General features: G+C 43.4%; 1 protein-coding gene across 1 annotated transcript in view; it reads right to left on the reverse strand.

Moving 5' to 3' along the window:
* Window positions 1-23946, reverse strand: part of LOC142564839 (carboxypeptidase inhibitor SmCI-like) — a 37655-nt gene that overhangs the window by 6478 nt on the left and 7231 nt on the right. Inside the window, exons 3-5 of the mRNA XM_075676018.1 lie at window positions 18695-18886; window positions 8486-8662; window positions 3840-4031 (exon numbers count right to left, since the gene is read on the reverse strand). Coding sequence (XP_075532133.1) covers window positions 3840-4031; window positions 8486-8662; window positions 18695-18886 — 561 coding nt within the window. The remainder of the gene's footprint in view (window positions 1-3839; window positions 4032-8485; window positions 8663-18694; window positions 18887-23946) is intronic.

Below are 23946 nucleotides of genomic sequence, written 5' to 3' on the forward strand. Positions count from 1 at the left end.
ATCTCTACGGCCTTCCTTTCAGCATCATTACTGACCATCACGCCCTTTCTTGGCTCTCCTCCTTGAAAGACCAGTCGGGCCGCCTCGGCCGTAGGGCGCTTCGCCTGCAGGAATATGACATTCATGTCGTATACCGCTCCGGTCGAAAGCATCCCAACTCTGACGCACCCTCTCGCTCGCCGATGACATCTCATGCCGCTTCTCTTTCCGTTCTTTCTCCGACCTCAGACCCGTCACTACTGACCGCTATTGACATGCCCATCGAGTAACGCAAGGACCAATCGCTTGCCTTGCTGCTCAACTACCTTTCCGCTCCACCGGTCGTGCCTTCAATGCGAATGTTACGCCGTCAAGCAGCCCACTTTGCCATGCGAGACAACACCCTCTACCGCCGCAACTATATGCCTGACAGTCGGAAATGTCTTTTGGCTATCCTTCGTCACATACGCTCCGATATGTCAGCGTACTTAAATGCTAACCCTCAAAGCGCCCACGCCGGCTTTCTAAAAACCTTCACAAGGCTGCGTCAACGATATTACTGGCGTGGAATGTATCGGTTTGTGTAGAAGTACGTTCGATCATGTACCGCCTGCCAACAAAGCAAAACTCCCATACTGTGCCCTACTGGCCCACTACAGCCCCTACCGCGCCCTGCTCGACCGTTCGAGCGCGTAGGCATCGACCTCTATGGCCCGCTCCCATACACTGGATGTGGAAACCGCTGGATTATTGTTGGCGTCGATCTCCTGACGCGCTACGCCGAGACCGCGGCTCTTCACGCCACGACCGCGCGCGCCGTTGCGATATTAGTTCTTCGCAACTTCGTCCTTCGCCACGGGGCTTCTCGAGAACTACTCAGCGGTAGGGGTCGTCTCTTCTTGTCAGAAGCGATATAACCCCTCTTTCGCAAGTGCCATATCATTCGCCGGAAGTCGACCGCGTATCATCCCCAAACGAACGGTCTCACGGAGCGCTTCAACCGAACACTGGGCGACAAGTTGAGGAAGTACGTCTCGTTCGACCATACATATTGAGAAACCGTACTCCCGTTCGGTACTTTCGCTTATAACACCACGACACAAGCGACCACCGGTTTTTCTCTCTTGTATGGGCGTGAGCCTTCGTGTCTAGATACTATCTTGCCCCACCGACCTGACGCTTCCGAGTGCATCTATTCCCGAAGTCGCCTGATACGGTGAAGGTTGCCGCCAGCTGGCTCGTTCGTTGACCAGCGAGGATCAGGGGCGTCAGAAGACAAGACGAAACAATCATCAGGCCACACCCACCTTCCCAGCTGGTTCCATTGTGTGGATGTGGATAGCATCTCACAAGCCTGGCCTTTCTTCTAAACTACTTGCACGGTACCACGATCCGTACTGGATGATCGACGCCTCCTCCCCTGTAAGCTATATCGTCGAGCCCGTCACACCATCGCCGGGCCTTCGTTACCCAGGTCGGGAGACCGTGCATTTTAGCCGGCTGAAGCCTTATTCCGACCCCCTTATCGTGTCTGCATTTTGAGTCGCCAGGATGGCTCCGTTTCGCAGCCTGGGTCAATGTATTTAAGCAGACGCGCCTCGTGTTTCCGGTAGCAGCTCGGAGACGACGACGACGACCCGTGCTGTGATTATCCAGAGAGCTCGGGCTGTTCGCTGCTGCTAGGCTGCTTTTTAGCTGCTGCTCTTCACCTTTAATTAAACATCGTTACAACAGATTGGATTCCCATAATCGTTATTTGCGAACCAAATGTACTTACTCCCCACAAATTGTCGGGGGCGGACCATTTGTTTCAACGACGTGCGAAGAGTGCAGCAATGTTGCGTACATTGGCACGGGTTTTACATATGCCCACCATGCAACAACGACATGATAACAATCAATATTTCTGCCTACTGTGACAAAAAAGAAAGTGCCATTCACCCTCATTTGTGTCTACATATCCCGTCAGGCCGAATTGAACATGACAGACTTCGAGACATATTGTTACAGACCAGTGGTCCTTGGATGATAACGGGACAGTTCAACGCGCATTCCTTACTGTGGGACAGATCGGCAATCAATTCCTGAGGCAGGAATCTGGTGTAGTTCTCCTCTGATCATGAAATTTGTGTCACGAATGATGGCAGTCATGCACACATGCGATACCTTAAGTGCAGCAGTTGCCTAGATTTGACTTTGGTGTCAGAACGCTTCAGTTCACAAGCTCAGTGGTTTTCAGACATAGACACACACGACGGGACCATATCCCTACATACTTGCGGATCAGGTGGCTAAACAGTACATTCTCGAGGAATGCACTTAGAAGAATCGACTGGACTAAATTTGAACTATACTTAGAAAATGCCGGCATGGAATACGTTGGCCGTAGCCTGGAGGATATTATCACACAGACAATGAGAGATGTTTTATGCCATGTTTTTGACGTAGAACTGAAAAATCTAACCGCCGTGCAACGACAAATTGAAAGGAGATGCAGGCGCACGAGAGTAGTTTGCGACTTGAGAATGGCACGGGGAACGCAGAAGAACACCCAGGGCCATTTGGACAAATTGCAGAAGCATTTCGTGAACCACTGGACTCTCGCTATCCACTTTCATAGATCTGGACGGCTGTTCGTTGCCTGCGCTCATTGCTGCAAGTGAAATTCTTTCATGGCCTTAGCCCTACATCACTGCCAGACTCAAGATGAAGCGGAGAATGATTTTCATGCGCGTGTTACTGTTGTGTGCATCACCCCCAACGCCCAAAACTTGAGTGCCATACCTTGGTCTCGCGATCCTTAAATGGAAATTCCAATTATTATGGAAGAACTGGAGGCTTCTTTGGCCGCTCCTTGACTTTCACTTTCACCAGGGCCCGTGGGCATCCCCTCTGCAGCTCTTGCCCATCCCAGACAAAAGACCAGGCAAGAACTGCTGAATTACTCAACCGCTCACGGCATGAGAGCATTGTTCTTCAGAAATGGAAAATTAGCAGACTCGTACCTCTACTCAAACAAGGAAAGCCGCCTTTCGACCTGGAATCCCCTCGCCATATAGCCCTGGCAAAGCGCAATGAAGAAAGCAACGGAAAAGGTAATCCTTGCACGACTAGAATGCTATGTTGAACGCCACAACATGTACGCTGAGTCCATTAACAGCTTACAGCGAGGCAGGTTATCAATATTCAATGTTATTGACATGGCAACGTTCAAAATACAACAAAAATGCCTCAAGCGCACATCTGTGGCGATCTTTCTCGATTTGAAAGGGGCGTACGATAATATCACACTTGAGGCAATCCTCGAGTCATTGGAGGCTGTTCGAATCAGGCGGCCGAACTTTCCAGTGGATCCGCTTCTATTTTACCAAACGGTCTTTGTTTGAGCAGACCGAAGATGGCCAACTGCCAGGATCATACCTACGGAGTGGGGAGATGGCCACCCAGGAAAAACCTGGGGTGCATGTACGCCAGGTTTTATTATTATTATTATTATTATTATTATTATTATTATTATTATTATTATTATTATTATTATTATTATTATTATTATTATTATTGGAAATATATCAATAATTTTCAAAATTACCACTGGAAGCAATATTTGAGGCAACTTTGTGTCATTGAAAAACGGTAATCTTTTGCAAGTACTTTGTGCTAAAGGTATTTAAACTAACAGTAAATGTAATATTGGTTTCCCCGCCTTTCCTACAAGGTACACGTAAATATTACAGTTTCTGAATGACACCAAGGTGTCCTGGCTGCTGTTTCCAATGCTATGTAATTACGCAATAAATAATTGTAATCCACGCATCACGTAACCCCTTCGCTGCTGATGCTTTCGCGCAATATTTGCTTACCTACACAATCGCCACTTATGAAGTAGTAAGCGTATAATTTCGTGTTTCCTTCTCCACAGAACCTGTACAGCAATACACGCTGTCTTCGCCCTTGGGGGTCCGGATAGAACGTCTCCCGTTTGAACTTGCACTGGTCTAAATGTTGAATCCAATACGAACAGTCATCTCTTGGTAGAGGTGCATTACCTGTAACTGTTATCAAAAAATTTATGTTAGTGGACACCACAACGAGATTTGAATTCACTCGGTTCGAAAACATTTTCGACAGCTAAATAATATTTTTTCTTGATGAATTAAGCAACGAAGTCATCCAGTCGTTTGACATTGATAAGCATTGCGTAAATAGACTTTGAAGCTTGAGGCAGCTTTTATGTTCCACAAAAAGCGCCTAGACCAACTCAAAGGAAACATTGTCGCTTTGCCATTACTGCCTCAGATTGGTGGCAGTTCTGTTTAAAACGGTTCTCCTTTGTTATTTTCTTCATAAATGCTGGGTGTCTGAAATACCAAGCTGCCGTTGAACGGCAACAAAAATTCATATATGCAGTGAATACTTCAAGTGGCATCCTGCTTTTAAAGACGCCTGTATCCCTCGCTGCGCCATGTATTACATCATGAAATTCCGCAGGTGCACGTGACGGCGCCATGGCGACAGAATGAATAAAATCAGCCTTCTTCGGCCTGAAAATTGTAGCAAGCTTTACTTGGCCCCATGTGTTACGGCGCGCGAATGTGCAAACTAAGCCGTGAATGTTCCACGGTGGTTGGCTTCCCATTTCTAAACGCCGGATGCGTTCCGTCACTACTTCTCAGGTCCACTAAAGCACATAGCTATACAACGTCACTATAACAATGTCTGGCGTGATAGTCAGCTGGTTCTACTGGTCGGATCTTTCCATTAGCCACTACAGTCAGATCCTTCGCAAGCCAAGACTTCAGGGAGAAGCAATTATTTCAGCACTTTGGAGCGCTCAATAGTAATATTTACACATGTGGTTTAATGTCTGTTGCCTTGGCTGAAAGATTCTAGCGCATAGCTGTATCGTTGATGGCACTGACACGTCGCATACCGTACTGTCTAGCCAAATTCCGTCGATTTATTTACTAGGTAAACATTGCTACACCGAGAACGGTTTATCGCATCCAAGTGAGTTAGACGCAACATTGCGGTCCTAAAGTAGATGTTTTCTGCTAAAAAACATTTATTCTTACATACGGAGGCAAAGAGACACTGCGGTCGATGCTGATAGTATTTAAGAAAGCTGCCAGCACCTCAAGCCAATTTCTCATACTTAAACGCACTTGAAAGCCGTTGGGCTAGTATCCTCAAAGGGTCAACTCAAACGCAGTCAAAGATAAACAGCCTAATCATCGCTGCTAGAAACTAAAATATAAACCTCCCAACTACCGACACCGATATACAGCGTTTGGTAACAGTGCATAACAAGGTGCTTGCCAAACCTTGAATAAATAAAAGAAGTCGGTTTACCACAATGTCGCTTCACATTTAGGTAATTATTGATTGTATTTATTGATTCCTAGAGATAGAAAGACGTGACAGACAACATTATTAGGGAAACTAACATGTGGCTTTCATTGCGCTATGAATGTTTTGACGAAAATGTATGTGTTTTCTGGTGAGTTTACCAGATAAAAGAAGAAAAACAAGGGAGGTGCCCGGAAAAAAAAAGGCAGCAAATGTTATGAAAACAAGGTGGAGTGGCCCACGTGTAACATTGCGGGCGCTCCCTGTGCATTGGTTACCGATGCAACTGTCCTGTGGCACGATTGTACAGGACAATAGCTTAAAAGGTGTATCGTTTAACAAGCAGTTCCACAGGGCCTGCTTTCCTTTCGCAAGAAATTTACTGCCATCGAAGATGCAGCCTGCAATACATACGTGCAGCAGGCAGAACTTAGTTTTTATTTTAATTACTTTTTATTTTTCATTAAATGTTATTGCCCAACACAATCTTTATCTCATAGAAGAATTCCTTGAATATATCATAATTGCATTGTTGAAAGTAAATTCAAAATGAGGGAGCACAAACTGTGCGTAGCTTATGACTGGCAATCGAAATGAAGAGCCATTCACTTTGAGTTCGCCGCGCGAGAGTTATTTTCGCATTACTGAAAGCCAAAGGCGGAAACAGCAAGTGTAAAGGCTTGCGCCGTGCGACCTGCTACACCAGCGTGGAATAAGCATAGTTAGCTTTCTTTTTCGTGACTTTTTTTTCCTGACTGATTCAAGTGAGGAGATTGCGTTAAGGAGGATCTGTGTCAGTGTCGTACTGACGCCAGCGGAAACTTGTTAACAAGATCCGGATCATTACCCGAATTTCGGCTTTCACTCGTAGATCTAACATACTACCTCTCCTTTCAAGTTGTCCCGGACTGCACTCATCAGACAATCCAACCAGTCTAAAATGAAGCTATACCTAAGTCGTTCACCCGACTACAATCCCTGCACCCAGGTTACGAACTTTTGGGGTGCTTCAAAGTGAAAACGACAACGAAGATGGAAAAACCGCGTTCGCCGTAACGCGAGACCGACGTTACTCCTAGTGCCGCGAGCTGCTTCAGAAGGTCTGCGAAAAGGGCTGTCAGTGAATAAACGGGCGCAGTGTTCGCGTTCTTGGGTGAGCGTTACTATGCTCCTGGCCCTCCGGCCGGATGGCGTACCTGCCCGGTAGCAGTCATAACATGAAGCAAACCGTACATTCCTGTTGAACCTCACCAAACGCAACAATTTATACTTATGCGTGCAAGATGCATGCTTTACACGCTCACTGACGCAAACTTTTTCGAATCGAAATATCTAACCTGGTGGTTTTAAATACGCTCGACATTGGCGACCCGCAAAACCTTTGAAAGGAATGAATGTTTTATTCATTTACGGATGCTTTTAAGACTCACAAAGACACAATCTACGGCACTAGTTCAAACTTTGAATAAGAATTTACGTAATGACTACGCATGATTAAAAGTTCGTAACTTGATATTGGGGTTTCTATTTTCATTTGGCTGTTTTTTGGCGCTATCATAAGCAAATATCTAATTTCTTACAAGGGCTTCACATATCACATTTCAGATACAAATGTTATTGCCCTAGCCAAAGAAATGTGTTTCTTAAGACACTTCATTGTAAAATGAACATACAGAACTGAACATTCTGTAAAGAAAGACATCTTTGCATAATTTTTCAATTGTAAATTTTCATTGGCTCGGCAACAATCCCATATATTTGGCCTACATTTTCGAGTTTCTTTCTAATACCCAAGGGTGGGTCTCAAGGATTCATTCCTGGACCTCTTTTGTCTTAAATTTATATCAGTTACCTTTCCTATTGTCTGGTTAACAAAGCACCTTAATTACGTGCATACAGCACCAGAATGCTTGCTACTGACAGTTCACTGTCTGTTGGAAAAAGCAAACAACGCGCACCTCAATTATGTACGGAACTGGGGTCGTCTTAATGGCCCGCAATTGTTCTTTCTAAAACAAAAAACATAATACACACTACAGTTACAAAGTTATTCCAATCAACCCGTAATTATCCTTGATATAAGATTTATTCACCCAGTTTATGAGTAATCATTTCTCGGAGTAATACTGTATTGTACCTTGAAGTACAAAAATCACAATAGTTACATTCAACGAAAGTGGACGTATGCCGTAAAAGTACTTCAGCACGTCATTATTTTACCACATCAATCTTCTCTACATTTACTTCGACTTCATTCATTCCCATCTTAATTAGTGCATCTCATTAACGGGAAATACATATGCGACTTACCTGATGCCACTGCAACACGTACAAAGCCAAGATACTCTAATACTTACGCTTATTACATACTGTTCTAATGTTTCACATCTGCTCTAAAGCTTCACGATACTCTCCATAGATAAATAAATCCAGTTCATTTTCCTGATTATTTTGTTCAAGTCTACAAATCGGCCTTTTCAATACTTATCATAATCGTCTCATAAATACTTACACAACCTGTATTATGAGTGTGGAATCGCCTGTCATCCCGCAGTAATTATTCTTCCCATTAGTGAACATCAAAAAGGAATGGGTAGTATTTATAATCAGTAATAAATACTTTGCAAATTTATGATGTGTTGGTTTCTTTGTACGGGTTGTGTATGCATGGTTGGGATTTTTCGCCCCCCCCCCCCCACACAATGTCCTACGGGCCTGTAAGGTGCTTCAAAGAATAAATAAGTATTGGTTCTTAAACTGCTATTTCGTATGTGGTATTTGACTCTCTATATTATAAGATGCAGCAGGTTTACTCCACAGTTATTGTTTGTAAACTTCCTTACAGGAGGTCGCCATGTGTTCTTGAGCACTGAGACCTCTTTCTTTAAGCTTATTGACATACTTTTTCCAATTTTCAAAGGAAAAATTTCACTGATTGATACTTACATGGGAATGCATTTTAGCTTTTCTTCTTTGCGAGGGAGTAAATCAAGAAGCAGAATATTTGAAGATGCGACAGATGCTTATTTTTCAAGTAGTCGTACTGAATGCTTGTTTACACGCGAACGTAAGCAACTTCGATGATTCTGATCTCGACCTTTACAGGTATACTTACTATGCATTAACATCTTACACAGAACCATTCTGACGACTGCATTACCTGAAGGGCACATTTCCATGCACGAAGCTTCATCTTGGAAAGCATTAGGGTGGTTTGAACAGACGTAGTTTCTTTCACATCGTCCTGATTGAGCGTTGAAGCTCCACTTGAGGCGGACAAGACTGCAGTTTTCCACTGTGGGCGTCTGTAGACAAGCGCTCGCTCTAAACTGGGCGCCTGTAATTGAACGCATCAACAAAATTCGTTACAGACGCTCCAGAACAGGTCTGCGACGAAGAATGTCGGCGGCTTTCTTGAAATTTACTCTGTAATTTTGTGTTCTTGGATTTCCTCCTGTATTCTCACAATCTTGCTTCAAAATCCTGTTCCTCTCGCTTTCGCGCTCTTACTAACTTAAATCAAACCGTGGTACTTACAACGCGTTGAAATTTGTTAATGTACAGCTTTGTCGAAAGTAGTGCTTTATGGCGTAACCAGAAATGTGAGAACTGACGAATGTTAGGTCTCTGCGAGCTTCACTTGAGTATGTAGGCTCTAACGCTACCAGAATAATTTTCCGTATCGTCGTATCTTCTCTCGGCCCTGCTAGTGTCTGTCACTTTAACTGCTGAGAGACCAAAGAGTGGCGCCGGTTGCACCTACCATGCGTGTGCGAGAACTGATTCCTACTGCAGTTCTTCCAGCTTTACACGATGCATTCTCTCTGCCACTAATCAAGTTAAATACAGCACTGGTTCTTCTATACATGACGCCTCTACTGTGTGTTATAACAACGTTTTGCCTGTAATACTTTGTCCTGTACCCTTAATTTTGCTTGGCATCGTTGCAGAGTGGAGAACTCTGTCACGAATGTGCGAAAGCCATTGTTTACTCATCTAACAATGGTGTAAGTCACATGGGATTACATGGATTGCAAATGTGACTCGTTCTCTCTGAAAAGAGTTACCATATTCGTAAACGCGCCAAAGCAAACTTAGTAGAGAGTAGCCCCAAAAGTAGCCACTGGTTTGTCATGCACCTTAAGATGGGTTGCAGGAAGATAATTGATTGCATAAAGACAGTAATGCTTTTTTTTTAAAATATACTGCATGAAATGGGGGCTCTGGCTTCTTCTTTAAGGATGTTCGAATGGCCCCAATGCGCAACAATCGGTATGGTATGGTACGATAAACTTTATTCGGGTCCTGAACATCAACCGTTAGGTTGACGCAGGCGGCTCTCACGTCAGGACAGTAAGGTTTAACCTTACGCACAGAATATTTTTAGAAACTGTAGTAACAGTAAAATGGGGTGGGCAATTAGAGAGTGAGGTAACCGGTGGTAGCAACGTCAAAAAATAGTTTTTATATTTGCAATACTGAGGGCGGCTGTGCGCTTGCTTTTACGTGGTTGACGCTTCTTTTAAGACCTAGGGGTGTATTGATCATGTTGTTCTGTTATTGACACGTCTTTGAAATTGCATAATTTCTTGCACTTTCATAAGAAAGGCCGCAGTTTAGCCTGAAAAGAGAAGCAATGATTGACATCTTTCTGGAAATTTAAAGTGCTGTATGGCGTCCACTCAATTCACGTGTACTTTTCAAGTGTTGTTGCACGTTTTTTTGTCGGGTCCGCGCTATCTCGTCTTGATTAAAATCTCGAGGCCTTGAACACAGCTTCCGTTGCAAGCTGACCATAATCAATCAAATCAAAATCATCCGTAGGGTATTGTCATTCTCGCGCTCACCGCCATAAACTTCAAATCTGTTTGACACATTTTGCAATGTGGTTATAGATGCTAATTTTGTTTAAACTTTTCGTACTTCTACCGGGGCCATCTCATTCTTTTTTCTCGTTCTTGTTTCGCTTTTGTTTGTTCCTGACGCGCAATCAATGAACTATCCACAAGTCCAGCTACATCCTCAGTCACAGGGCCAGTGCGAATATATTCACGGCACTAACCGCAGTGGGAGCTCAATCCACAATAAATAAACATCTTTTCGTGCAGGCGTCGTCGACCCGGTCTCCTTCGATTGCGCTGGCTCGAATAACGTCACACTTTTCCTGCCCACACTTGTTGGAGTCGTCTTATTTAACACAACTACCGTTTCCGTAATCATACTGCTCCCTCTTATTTAGCGTAGTTCTCTGGCCCTCTTTCTAATTCTTCAATCCAGGCTGTGAACTTTGCTTCTTTAAGGCAGATATGAAATTTGAAAGCTCCGCTTACGTAGACCTCACTCTCTATATTACCCATAACAATAACTTTGTTTTCGTCTATCCCCGATTTCTAGGGCCTGCCTTAGAGATTCTAGAAGTAAGAAAATATTTATTAGTTGACTAACTCTCTGTCGCATCTCGAAAACCAGCTTCTCACTGTTCTTCATCATCTCCTATATCTCCAAGCCCATGGCGCTCTGCGTAGCTTGCAGTCGTTGTATGTCCGGATGCTCAATCTTTTCTATTCCCGGTGCGCTGAACAGCTTTCGCTGGTAAACATGGCCATCCACGTGGCTTCTGTAATCTCGAATACTCCTGGCACGGCGATGGCTGCTGCGAGGGCAAGATCGCCAGGATGACTCAATGTTCTAGCCTCGGCAATCAAAGAGTGGTTCTCGTGACGAAGGTGCCGCAGATTGGAAGGTACACAGTCAGCGGCTCCAAGCGTTAGGCAAACAGGACGGGGACAGCCACACAAATTCGTCGTGCTGGTCTTGCGAGCCTTGAAATTATCGTCAAAGTCTGGTTGACGGGCATATATACCATTGGCTGCTCCAAGGGGTGGCCTCACCGGATGCGCTTCGCATACCACCATGGCCATTCCAGCTTTGCGAACATCGGGCCGTCGTGTTGAGCGGGAAAGTCCTAATGGTGCGGAAGGCAATGTAGAGGACTCTGGCCTCGCGTACGGACAGGAAATGCCTGCAACCGCGTCCATCATTGGCTTGGCAGTCTCGATCTCAGTCTTCGACTCAGTCCAGCCTCTGATTTGACGTCAGCAAATTAAATAACCGATACCGGCGCTATGCCTACATCAATCGTGCTCGTTTAGTGGAACCCCACTCTCAATAATGGTGATAGGATGGGCGCGGGAAGCATATACCTTCACGTATTATTTGCAGCAACACGTATCACAGTCTGGTAAATCCGCAAGTTGGATGTGAAGCAACTACAGCCTATAAACTTTTACAATCTCCATATAAAAGCTTTGTTTCTTCTACGTCTAGACCATGTTAAAAACACTACTAATGCCTCTCGCACACATGAAAAAGTTCATTCGATGATGCCACTCAGCTTGCAGAAAAGATACTACTCTCACATATGTAGACTCCACATGTACGTAAGAGCAAGCAAATTGCCAAAAAAGTATAACAGGCGAAATGCGTCTAAAGATGTTTGGATTTGCTCATGTGAAATAGAATTATAGGTACTAAGATGTGTCGTACTTACTTGCCGAATACCACTGAAGAAGGATGTGGGCGACCAGATATGCTTTAATTATATGTGCTCTATGCATTGCAGTAGCACTGGCAGCGTTCTATACTGTACTAACATGCATCGAACAGTAAGCGATTAAGTCACAGTAAGGCGTCTTCGGTGAATATACAGCACGTAGAATGACTGCAAGAACACTACGTATACGAAATTTTCCGTCGTCGTTCTGTGCGGTTGACTACGTGCCTTGCTAGACAGTCGCACTGTAATCTGCAGTAGCAGGCATTGTCATGTCCGACCTTAACGCAACGCACATTGTGCTAAATCAGTAATATGTGCGGCGGTTAAGCTTCTCAGTCTAATTTTTCAAACCTGTGTGCTTCTCCAGAGGACTGTAGCAGAATGATAAATTACAAAGTAAAAATTATGTTCTTTACCTCTGTGCCCTTGAGTAGGTAGAAAGACGACAACCGCAAGTGGTCTCACTGCGTCATAAAGATGCTACAATGACAAATTAGAATGCAGTGTGAACTTTCTTCGTGCGTTTTTGGTGCCAGCTCATGGTTTGACGTCAGCGTTAGCTGTAGTTAAAAAAAGCCATGACAAAAGGCCTTAAATACATAACCTGAAAGCATATTCATGCGTACAGAGTTCTCACAAAATGGCCACTGACGCGTTCAAGTAGTCACTGAACCGCTTTGTGGCGCCCTCCCTCAATGCTTCAGCGCATGGTAACAACGCAAACCTAGGAACGAATTGGAAGCAATACGAACACAGTGGTTTTCTCAGAGTGTAGCTATTATGAGGCCGTTCCTGTGATGAGCGTCGGCGTTCCTATACGTTACCGAGTGAACGCGGAGCGCAGCGGGTGATACAGGACGGCGATATCTGAGAGAGTGCGAATGGGAAAGTGGAGGAGGAGGAGGGTGTAGCGAAAACACTAGGAGGAAAATGGAGGAAGAGAATATGGCACAAGAGTGAGGACAAATGCTGAGGGGGGGGCGCATGAGACGAGCTCGATGAAGGCGATCACGCATGCGGCGACCGCGTCCGCCGATGCCTGATATGGAGACTAAGTGCTGGTGCAGGCTTGGGACCTATTGCGCATGCGCTACTTCCCCTGCGCGACCGCCGCTAGAGAATGCGCTCCATGCGAGCCACGTGTTCCCGTGTTCACGATTTCTTTCTAAACAAGAACGGCGCAACCGGTGGAATTGGTTCGTCTGGCACTGCTGCTGAACGAGCTGCCCGAGCTAAAGCTCAGCGCCACCGCCGAGACGACCCTCTCGTTCACAACCAAATTCTTTGCCACAATGTATCTCGAGTTCAAAACACATATGCAGCCCCTAAACAAAATTCACGTCAGGTAGTTTGTAATCATCAGTGATTTTTTGTAGTTCGAATGCATTCTATAAACATTTTCAAGTTTATTCAAAAAAACTCACTGCCATTTCAGTCGCTGCAGAAGGATGACCAGCGAAGTTGTGTATGTGGGCCCCGTAATGGCGAATTGCACCTCCTCCGTAGGTGGGTCCGGTATAGTACTATCTTGGGGATCAGGGCACGTATCTCGAGCGCTTAATGCCTGCGTCACCACCGCAGCGGGTCGGCCCGGCATTGCACTAACTGCGGAATTTTGCGTCTACACACGGACAACATCCTGGGGGAGCCAGCCTTTAACAGCTTCGCTGTAAAAATTTACTGCCATTCCAATCTGTGAAGGTGCATGACCAGAGAAGGTGTGTGTGCGGGTTCCTTGATCGCCAACTGTCCAGTCACGTGAGTCAAACGCCGTATGCGCATAAATGTAAGGCGAAGCGTGACTAGTCGCTCCTCCACGATGCTGACCCTCGGAAGATGATGAGGCTGCGGGTTACATACATACCCACGTATTGTTGCGAAACGCTGTACGAGACCTTTTATTAATGAATCCCGGCACGTAAAACCAACATGCATCCCGGCGCACTCCGAGGGCGTACACTGCTTCACCGTAGCCAAGGTGATCGTGTCTTAGTAGACGTCCCGCAGTGCAGTAATGGTTGTGAGGTCACTCGAAAGCCACAGCGCTAACACACAACACCGCCCACGCAAAAGTGGTTCCCCTCAATCTCCCTCTGAAACCTGACCATTTATCGGGTGGAACGTTCGATGTTTTCGGGATCGGGTCACATGGACGGTTCGCATTTCTTTCCGCCTCGTGGTCCTGGTGGGCAGCACGCTTGCGGGACCCCTACCACGGCAGAGCGGAAGGAATGGAAAGGAGATACGCAAGCAATTGAAACGCCGACGAAAAGAGGGCGGTGCGAACGTAGACATGGCCGACGGGGTTAAAAGTGTAGCAACTTATTTAGGATACCGCTTGTATTGGGACCTGAGATATAAAACTTATGTTTGCAAGTTGACCGAGTGCTCAAATTTTGCTTTAGCTCGGTCGTCGGTCGCACTGGTATTGCACTATCTTCGGGATAAGCCCAGGTATGGAGGCAAAATCTCTACGTACACGTCTCTTGCCCAGGGACACATTTTTCGTCAGAACCTAGCCACATACAGCTTCGCTGCAGTAACACAAAGAGCAGGCCTTTTCTCTTAGATGACAGAGCTGGATATGCTAAGGCATTCACCCAGCAAGAAGCGTAAGGAACGTGCGTCTGAAAGAAGTGCTGTATTTCAAGCGGATGGAAGTATTAACTTGTCCGCCAGTCAAGGTAAGAAAGAGGCGTTTCAACTTTAATTAAAGAAAGGCAGGAGATAGATGCATGGAGCTGGAGTTGTTATATGCATAGACAATCGTACATTAAATGGATAAAATGTTTATTAGAAAACAAAAGATCGAGGATAAATGGCGCAGTGACTTGAAGGCAATAAGAGTATTACAATCAGAATAGACCAATCAGGCTTTGTGACTGTTTCTCGCGCAGGAATTTCAAAAAGACGATGCCTGTAAACATCGTCGTCATAATCCTTAACATCATTTTGAGGTGCCGCACGTTCTATACTGATGACTTAATAAATCAGCATGGAAGAAGATACCTGTGCTGTGCCCCATATTTGATGTTTTAGTGGCAGTTCCTGGAAGCAGTAGTAGCTTTGTGATGTTCTCATAGTTCATTCAACTGTCTTAGTGAATTTACAAAAATACCTTCCACGAATTTATTTCAAGGTATTTCTTAAGTTATTCCAAGGCGCGCATACGCTACACACTGAGCAATAAACTATTCTGCATTCGCAAGCAAACTTTTTTTGTATGTTTATACGAATTCTGCCAATGCATTATAAAGCTTGTGGTATTGCGAGCCTCATTGAGTGTATGCCATCATTTAAGAAGCCGCGCTGCTGTATTTCAAAAGTGCGCTTACTTGGTCGTTACAGCACCATGTGATTACGTTGTCACCAGCTTCCAAATTTCAATCGCGTTATTGAACTTTATTGGAACTTGCGTGCCATGCGCGCAATGATTGTACGGAATGTTTTTTGCGGGTGAATGCTAACAAATTTGTACTCTGATAGGGTGAAATCCTAAACAGTCTAGGTCTGTCACGTCAAATATTGTATCCGGGAGCTTCAATGACTTGTCAATGCATGTTGCTATCTTGCAAGAGCACAATGCGTTTAGGATCATATTTCATTCGAGTAACTTTTTATTATTTTGTTGATACTTTAGGTAAATAGGGTTTAATAAGCGAAGGAGAAAATGGTTATACACCTTGATGTCCACTTGCTGAACTTTATAAAATTTACACTTGGAGGGAAGTAAAATATTTTACAATTTTCTTCAGCTCTAAATTTATTTCTTGATCACCATGTCCGCAGCACAATTTCTGTAAATCGGGAGAATGGAAGAAGCTCTGGAGTTAAACCACCCAACTTCATGAAACTGCGCGTCTTTTTGGAAAGCAAAGTAACATTTTAGGCATGTATTGTTATGCTAAGGCAAAAGAATAAATTTGTATCAATTCTACTTTGAAGTAAAGTGTCCGAAACAGCGTACTCCGTCATATCCACTGAATACACAGCTATGCAAGGTTAACAAAAAAACAATCTTTTCCAGCCTTGAGGTAACAAAAACATTGTAGTTGAAAAGGATTGAGAGCGTCTACAATTTCAGCTTCATAATCTTGCTTGTTATAAAATTTAAAATCAGTTCAAAATCGAGTTTGAATAGTTAATTTCTATTTTTGTGCAACAATTTCAGGTGCAGAATAATGAAAGCAAAGTGCAAATAAATCTCAATATAGAATATAAAGTGGCGTTAGTTTCCTGATAGACAGAATAAGGGTGATTGCGGTCAATCAACTTTTTCAAAACAGTTAGTATTATTGCATCTATAGTAAAGAGCATGCCACTCAATACAGCTAAATTTGAAACATAATAAGAGTATCAGCTATATTGAGTGGATATCAGAATTCTTGTTGGTTATTAGGTCCAGCGAACAATCACAAAAGTTGCAGTTTTGAAATAGGGGTACGAGCAAGAGTGATGCCCTGAATGGTTAAAGAAAAATTATTTAGACTTTTTTTATTTAAACAAAGGGCTCATAGTGCAATATTTCGATGCCGACGCGTAGAGTCCTTGACACCGCTGACGACATTTTTCACAGCTGCTTCTTTTTTTTTTTCTTGAGCGCATATTGTAGGCAAAGAAATTAAAATGAAAGAATTTTTACCGGGAATATGCTTCCGTCCTTTGTGAACAGAACAAATTACAGGAAACGTCAAGTGCACGTGGTCGCCACGTCCTTTCAAACGACGAGTTTATGGTGGCGGTTTATGTCTCTCGTCAGGACTGAATGACAAGTCGTTCTCACAGAATCGCAAGTGCCTCACATGCACGCATGTATACCGCCAGGGTATTTAACATGAACGATCATTCTAAAGAGACTATCAATGCTTGTTCGCAGCATGCATACCGGCTAAGTTATTTTCTTTTCAAAGCCAAGCATGGTTGCTGGGTTCACTGTAGTTAACTAATCAATCGCACAGGAGAAATAAAAGGATATCGGGAAAATACTCAGTAATGAGACCAAATAAAAGGACTTACCGGAGAAAAACACTCACTCGTAATTGTTCATGAACGTCAATCATTGCAATCTAAGCACAGCTTGCTCCACTAGACAGAGCCATTTTTTCAAGTGATTTTCTTCCCATGAAGAGCTGTCCAAGTGTTTGCATTTAATTACAAAGACATTTCATGCAGCGCCCATCTACTGTTAGTCATTCTTGCTCATCGTATCAACCGATATTGTACGATAGCTCAAAGCCTTATGGTTGTACGATGTTTTTCTGTGTGTTGGCCATATAGGCGTTAGTGCAGCACCACATGTGCTGTGTTGTCCTTAAAGGCCGCACGCGCACAAGACGCGGACATTGCACGTTAGTATTTTAAAACATAAAGTGCTCACGGTAGGCCACACCAAGTGGAAAGATGAATTAGGGCGCCAACGCTTCGTGGTAGCTTCAGATATGGCCAAAATTTACGTCCAGGGCCAGTGGTAACAAATTATTTTTTTTGTGTGAGCTCTTGAAGAATGCATGTCTCAGAAGATATGTTGATGTTTCTAACCCGGCGATGGAGCAGCGGATTGTTGGTTTCTTCGTTTTATTTGTATTGCGGCGGCGGCCCTGGGGAGCCAGTCAAATTTAACTTTGAAACCTCGAGTTCATGCAACATGTGCCATCTGCGTAAATTTCCGCGACAATATTACTGTGCGCATGTTTCGCCAAAATGCGCCACGCAGCACTGTTGTTGCCGGGCACCGCCACAGCTATAGTGCCAGGCACAATACATTTTCCGAAGCAGGGCTGGCCTGCAGAAACTGACCAATTCTAAAGCCCGCGTTTTCAAAGCTATCACAAGCCTCATTTTACGGCCAAGCCTCACTTTTCGACCAAGCCTCCGTACCATTGCCTTCATCGCCACAAAAAGTTTTCCACGAGTACACAGGGAACTCTAGCGCTGCAGTCGTTGACCCATCATGAGAATGATGGGAAGTAAATGGATTTGTCTGATCTCCGTGCTTGCGGATTGAGACGTCCTTGTGGCTTAGTTTATTGCGCTTTGTATGCCTTCTTATTTGTAAATTTCAGAGCAATCTGTACTCTTCGAAGCCCAGCATACACTCCGAACACGCCCAATCACTAGTAATTGTAACGCTCGAGCTTGTCGAGGTCGCCCAATTGAAACGCGCCAAGCGTCTGCAGGCACTGGCATGCACGTGATCAATTTATCAGAGTATTTCGCATCGCTTGTCGATGCATGCGTTCGTGGCGTAACGGTTTCAATTACAAAGTTGCGAAGCCATTTGAAGCCAGAAGGACGAATTTTAGGCAACTCCCAGTACTGTCCATAATTCGCATGCCGGGTCAACCGCTCCCATGGCAGCTGTAAAAAATCCAATGCACCTAAGGACGCACGCCTAAGAAACCACTTATAAAAATTGGGTGTGCCATATCCCCCCTTGTAATCACGTCCTTATATATGTATATATATATATATATATATATATATATATATATATATATATATATAATCATTGGAAATCTATTAATAATTTGCCAAATTAGACTGCCCCACAAGAAATAGCGAAGGGAACTTTGTGTCGTTGACAAACAGCAATCTTTCGCAAGTAGCTTGTGAAATAAGTATTCAGGCTAATAAGATCGAGAACATTAGCTTTATTATCTTTCCTGTAAGGTACTCGTAAATATTACAGTTCTCTAATGACACCAAGATCTCCGGGCTGTTGTTTCTAGTGTTATGTAAGGAGCAATCAATAATTATAAAGCACGCATCATGTAACGGTTTCGCTGCTCATGCTTTCGTGTAATATTTGCTTACCTGTACAATAACCACTTCTGGAGTAGTAAGCATATAATTTCGTGTTTCTTTCTCCACAGAACCCGTATAGTAATGTTGGCTGTCTTCGCCCTCGACCGTCAAGGTAGGAGGTCTCTTGTTTGAACTTGAACTGGTCTAAATGTTTAATCCAATACGAGCAGTCCTCTCTTGTTAGAGGTGTGTGACCTGTAACTGTTAAAGAAAAATTTATCTTAGCTGACACTACGAAGGGATTTTAATTCTCTTGGTTCGCAAATATTTTCGGCACCTTAAATATCAGCTTGTCTAGAGAAATTAAACTATGAAGTTATTCGGTCGTTTGACACTCATGAGCATTGCGTAAACATACACTGAACGTACAGGCAGTTTTATGTTGGACAAAAAGCGCCTTGACACATTTGAGAAGTGCATTCGCAGTTTACCATACGTGCATCAGATGGGTGGCAGCATTGTTTAGGAACAGTGCTATTCTATGTTTTCTTTTCAAATGCTGATTGTCTAAAATAACAAAGTACACTTGAACGACAACCAAAATGGTGCATGCAGTCAACACTCCAAACGCTATGCTCCTTTCGAAGATGCGTGTATCTCTCGCTACGCCATGCTTTTTCGTCGTGCTATTTCGTGGGTGCGTATGCCTGCGCCATCGCGAAGGTTAACAAAATTCGCCTCCTTGCTTATGCAAACTGCAGCTGGCTGGACTGGCCCATATGATCTGGTGTGTGCGAACGAGAAAATTAAGCCATGGGTGTTCTACGATGGTGGGCATCCCATTTCTGAACGCTGGGCGTGCTCCGTTACTACCTCTGAGGCCAACTATACCACAAGGCTATACAACGTGACTATCACCGTGTCTCCAATCAGCTGGTTTTACTGCTCAGGTCAGTGAACAAGGTTAACATTGTAGTCGTCGTCGGCAGTAAATCGCAGCGGTTTCCCGCTCCCCTCAAGTGGTTCTGGAGGTGGCATAGCAAACAACCTTTAGAAATTTGGCGTCATTACTTTTACATGGATCGAATTGAAGTTTGTTTCTGGCCTAAAGCTTACAGTGAAACCAGCTTAAAGAGAACCAGAGTCCCTACGTTAGTGCTAGTTTAGATTCATAACGAAATTATGTAGAGGAAGCAATGAAAAGTGGAGAAAGCAATGATACACGCATTCAACATTATACAGGTAGTTTAGCGTTATAGGAGAAGAAAGATACTACAAGAAGAGATGCGACGCAAGAAGTATAGCAATCATAAGAATAATTTTGAACATTTAGAGGCAACAAGAAAATGCAACAAAAAGAAAGCCGTGAATGCATATTTCAAAAGCCGGAAAGAGATCACGAAAATGCAGGGTAATTTGTGTCTGAAGATTAGTGGTGTGCTCGGCTGGTAGAATGTTTTACTTAACATCGTTCAGAATTTTTATATTTTCGCGTACCACACAGACAGTAGGCTCCTGGAAAAGAACACTTTCGTGTAATACACTGCGTGTATTGCATCCTAATTTACCAAAGTCGCAGTCAATTTTTACACCATTATATGAAATTAATAGTTTATTACAGCGAAGCGGTTTGTGGCTAGGGTTGCGTGGATTTTTTCGTGTCCTACATCTAGTCTGCGTGTGCGAAAACTCAGCTGCCGAATTTGAAGCAAAATCACTTCTTTCTATGCAAAATCTTTTACGTCTCGTTACATGCATAGGCACTTTCATTAGATCAGTTATCAATAGGGGACATTTTCAATATCAGCAGACCCTCAGGTAGGTAATATTTTTTTTTGTTTAAGGGGGTATGAGCCATTCATTGTCTCAGGTGATGAACAAATTTCTCCTTCGGTAGGCACAGAAATGCTTGCGCATTTAATAAGAGAGGTGATACCAGAATGTGTGGGCGCTATCATCACGCTTGTTTTATCAAAAAGTATCCCACCAAAATTCTATGACAATTGGCCGCTAAAACAACTTTATCATTACATCGAGTTTTGTTTACTTTTCATAATTCGGTTGTTCACAGCGTACTTCCAAAAGTTGTGAAATTCCTGCCTGCTGGCACTACATGAGCTTGTGTGGGAGGGAAACCGACAGTCTCATGTTTGTCTGGTAGGATCTAACTCTAGTTCTTCCAAGTTTCATTATGCTAATGAACTTAGCAGTATGCTCAACTGCAAATTACAAACAAACGTGTGTGGCTTCGTGCATTCGTATGATTTTGCTCTCGAAACACGTTATCACCATGGATTGAGGGCGAATTTTCGGGCATAACAATAGCTCCGCTAGTATTCCATCTTCACACAGCGGATTGACTCTCATTTGTTGCTGACGTACATGTAAACTATTTAGTGTTTAATGGAGCGGTGTTGCGTTGGCGTCGTGTTTGGCTGGTAGGTTGCTGAGAAGTTTACATGTATTTTAGAATCGTTGACGACATGTTGATTTAACATGGAGTGTGTGTTCTTAACTCCGCTCCCTGCCTAATACACTGAAAAAATATTGCTGTCTGGGAATGTCAGACGCAATCCAGACCCCGAAATTGACGCATAAGCAGAGAAACTGCTGTTGCAATTGCTGGCCCGCAAAAGGAAAGATACAAAAGAATCGTGTGGTAAAAGGGCAAAGTTTTCTACTTCCTTAAGAACTTGGCAATGGTAGGTGAATCTTCTGCTACTTCACAGAATACAGTATTTGGCTGTGACCAGTTAATCCAATGCTTCTTGGCTAGCTAATGATTATCCAGGAAAACGAACAAATCAAAGGAAAAATTTTAAAAAGAAAAAGAAATCGAAGCATAGCGCTCAAAAACAGATAACAGCGAAGCAACGTGCACATTTACAGTCTAACGTAAAACTCATCTGAAACTATCAAACAGCTCTTCGCAATGTCATCAGAACTTCTCAGCTAAATTAGATAAACATCGGGACTATTTTCATTGTTGGCATAGCACAGGGGCGCAAAATCAAATGACACACAAGACCTGTGGCACAAAAAGCCCAAGGAAGTAAGAGTCAAAATATGCTGGAATGCCCAGAAAAGACGCTGAAAATTTTATTATTGAACATTTTTCAAGTACATAGTCAAACAGGTTTATATCGACGCGGGAATCCCCTGACATACGTCAGAATGCTTACAATACCTGCGTGCCTTACGATACACTGAATATTCAAAATGTACGGCACAGCTGGAGTAACTGAAGCGATTGCATCCTTATATTTTGGAGAAATATTACAGTAGCTTTCCAGACTCTAGTGATGGTGACAGTGATGTGCGCCACCACAATTTGTAGCCCTCACTTTCGTTTCGACACTCACCTTTCTCCATTTTCATCACTTTAAATTGCGTTCCCACCCCTCCTGTTTAGCCTTCTTCCTTTCCTTTGCGTAGCAATATTGCCAGCCGAGGCCCATAATGACTCACTTGTGAATATAAACTCTCCGGCATAAACGTTAACGCTTGTAGCATGAAAAACTAGGTAGCCTTGTTCCAGTGTCGTATTTTTTTATGAGCTAAGAATTACTTTAATCGCTGAGACGTGCCTAGAAGCGGCAAAAGCTGGTGGAGAGTACCTGCCCCCTCAATGAATTGTTCTGAGAAAGACGGACACATTGGCTGACACGCACTTATTGCACCAATTATAAATTGTCATCTGTACTTTTTATTTGATGAGCTTTAGGAAAAAAACACAGGAGTCATTGCACTTTGTGAAGGTGGATGACCAAAGAAGCTATAGCGTGTTACACAGGATTAGACAAGGGTACATGTATTAATATTCATCATTTAATAATGGTAGAGACGATACCTTTATGATTAGTGTGATATACACTCAATGCTTTGGTTACATCGTTAGACAGACTCTTGGACAAAGTTATATGTTTACGAGAACATTATTGAGTAGTTGAGCGACTTGGGTTGGTGTGGCCCTTCAAACGATACTTTTTTAATAAAAACTTAGTGAGCCATTTCTTGTATTGTTCTGAAATGTCCACATTGAAGTCTCCAACATTGATCACAGGGCTAGCGTCATCGCTAACGTGTCATGAACTTCTCTATATTACACTCTTGTGTCCCTGGATATATATACACACTGTTTGTCACCCTCTCGCGAGTTCAGGGTGTATGGCTCTAAATACATTTTGTCCTTTGCGCATGTGGTGACGTCTGCTGATCATGAGGCCATGTGCTGTTCGCAAACGATTCCGGTACACCCATTCACTTGAAGCAATGCATCTTGATTTACTTATTAAGGCGAAAGTCATTACAGGCTCATAGTCAAGTTTGTGTCAGCAAATCGCCAACGAAAACAAGACCTTTTTAAAATATTGATACTCGAGATGACCATGCTGCCCAAGCTTCTTCGTAAGCAAAACTTTCACCCTAGCGTTTATTGTGGTCTCTTATCAGGCTCAGTAAAGTTCACTTTGAAGACTGAAATCTGCCATGCAATATACATTTACCAAATAAAAACCATAACCATATATTAAAAAAATATCTCAAAGGCTTTCAAACACCTAATCCCTCAAGTCCTGCTACAACACTTTTCATGATTTAGGTAAAATATATATCCGATTCCACAACAACTTCAGAAGTTTTAGTGATTCCCTCCAGTCATTTTTTTTTTAGTAATGACTACACTAACCCCACTTGTGACTACAACAACACCCGCCGAAGTTGCTTAGCGGACATGGCTTGCTCTGCTAGGCCCCAAGCCACCGATACCATTCTCGAAGGCGCCGGTCGCTCTTTGAAAGGGTTGGAATTAAAGAAAGCTTGTGTACCGTGGTTTGGGGGCTAAATAATAGCCCTAAATTGTGAAAAACTGTATTGGAGCCCTTGACTACGGCGTCACCTATGAGCTACTGCCGAGTTTTGGAATTGGAAACACAACAATTAAGTTAACAAAAAGCGACTGGTTCGTTTTGGAACTAGTACATCTGTTGCCCGAAATCTATGAAGAAACGATAACCTTTGCACCAATTTATATCTCTAATATGTTTCTGCAAATATGCCAGGAATAAAATGTCTTGGCTATGATATATGAAGCAATTTCCTGACCTTCGCCACAGTGATACAACCTAGAGGCAGTATTAGCACTTTAATGTCCTGGCCATAAGTGGAGATCAAACACCTTTTATAAAACTTAAGCTGGTACATCAGATGTTCTCACAAGCGTTGCATTGTGAAGAAGAAGGAGAAGAAGATCTGTGGCCCTAAAAGATAAACAACATGACTGTGACCGCATCTAGATGCACAATAAAAATGGTGAGTTAAGG

The sequence above is a fragment of the Dermacentor variabilis genome, chromosome 11 (assembly GCF_050947875.1).
Source record: "Dermacentor variabilis isolate Ectoservices chromosome 11, ASM5094787v1, whole genome shotgun sequence".
Classification (NCBI taxonomy): Eukaryota; Metazoa; Arthropoda; class Arachnida; order Ixodida; family Ixodidae; genus Dermacentor; species Dermacentor variabilis.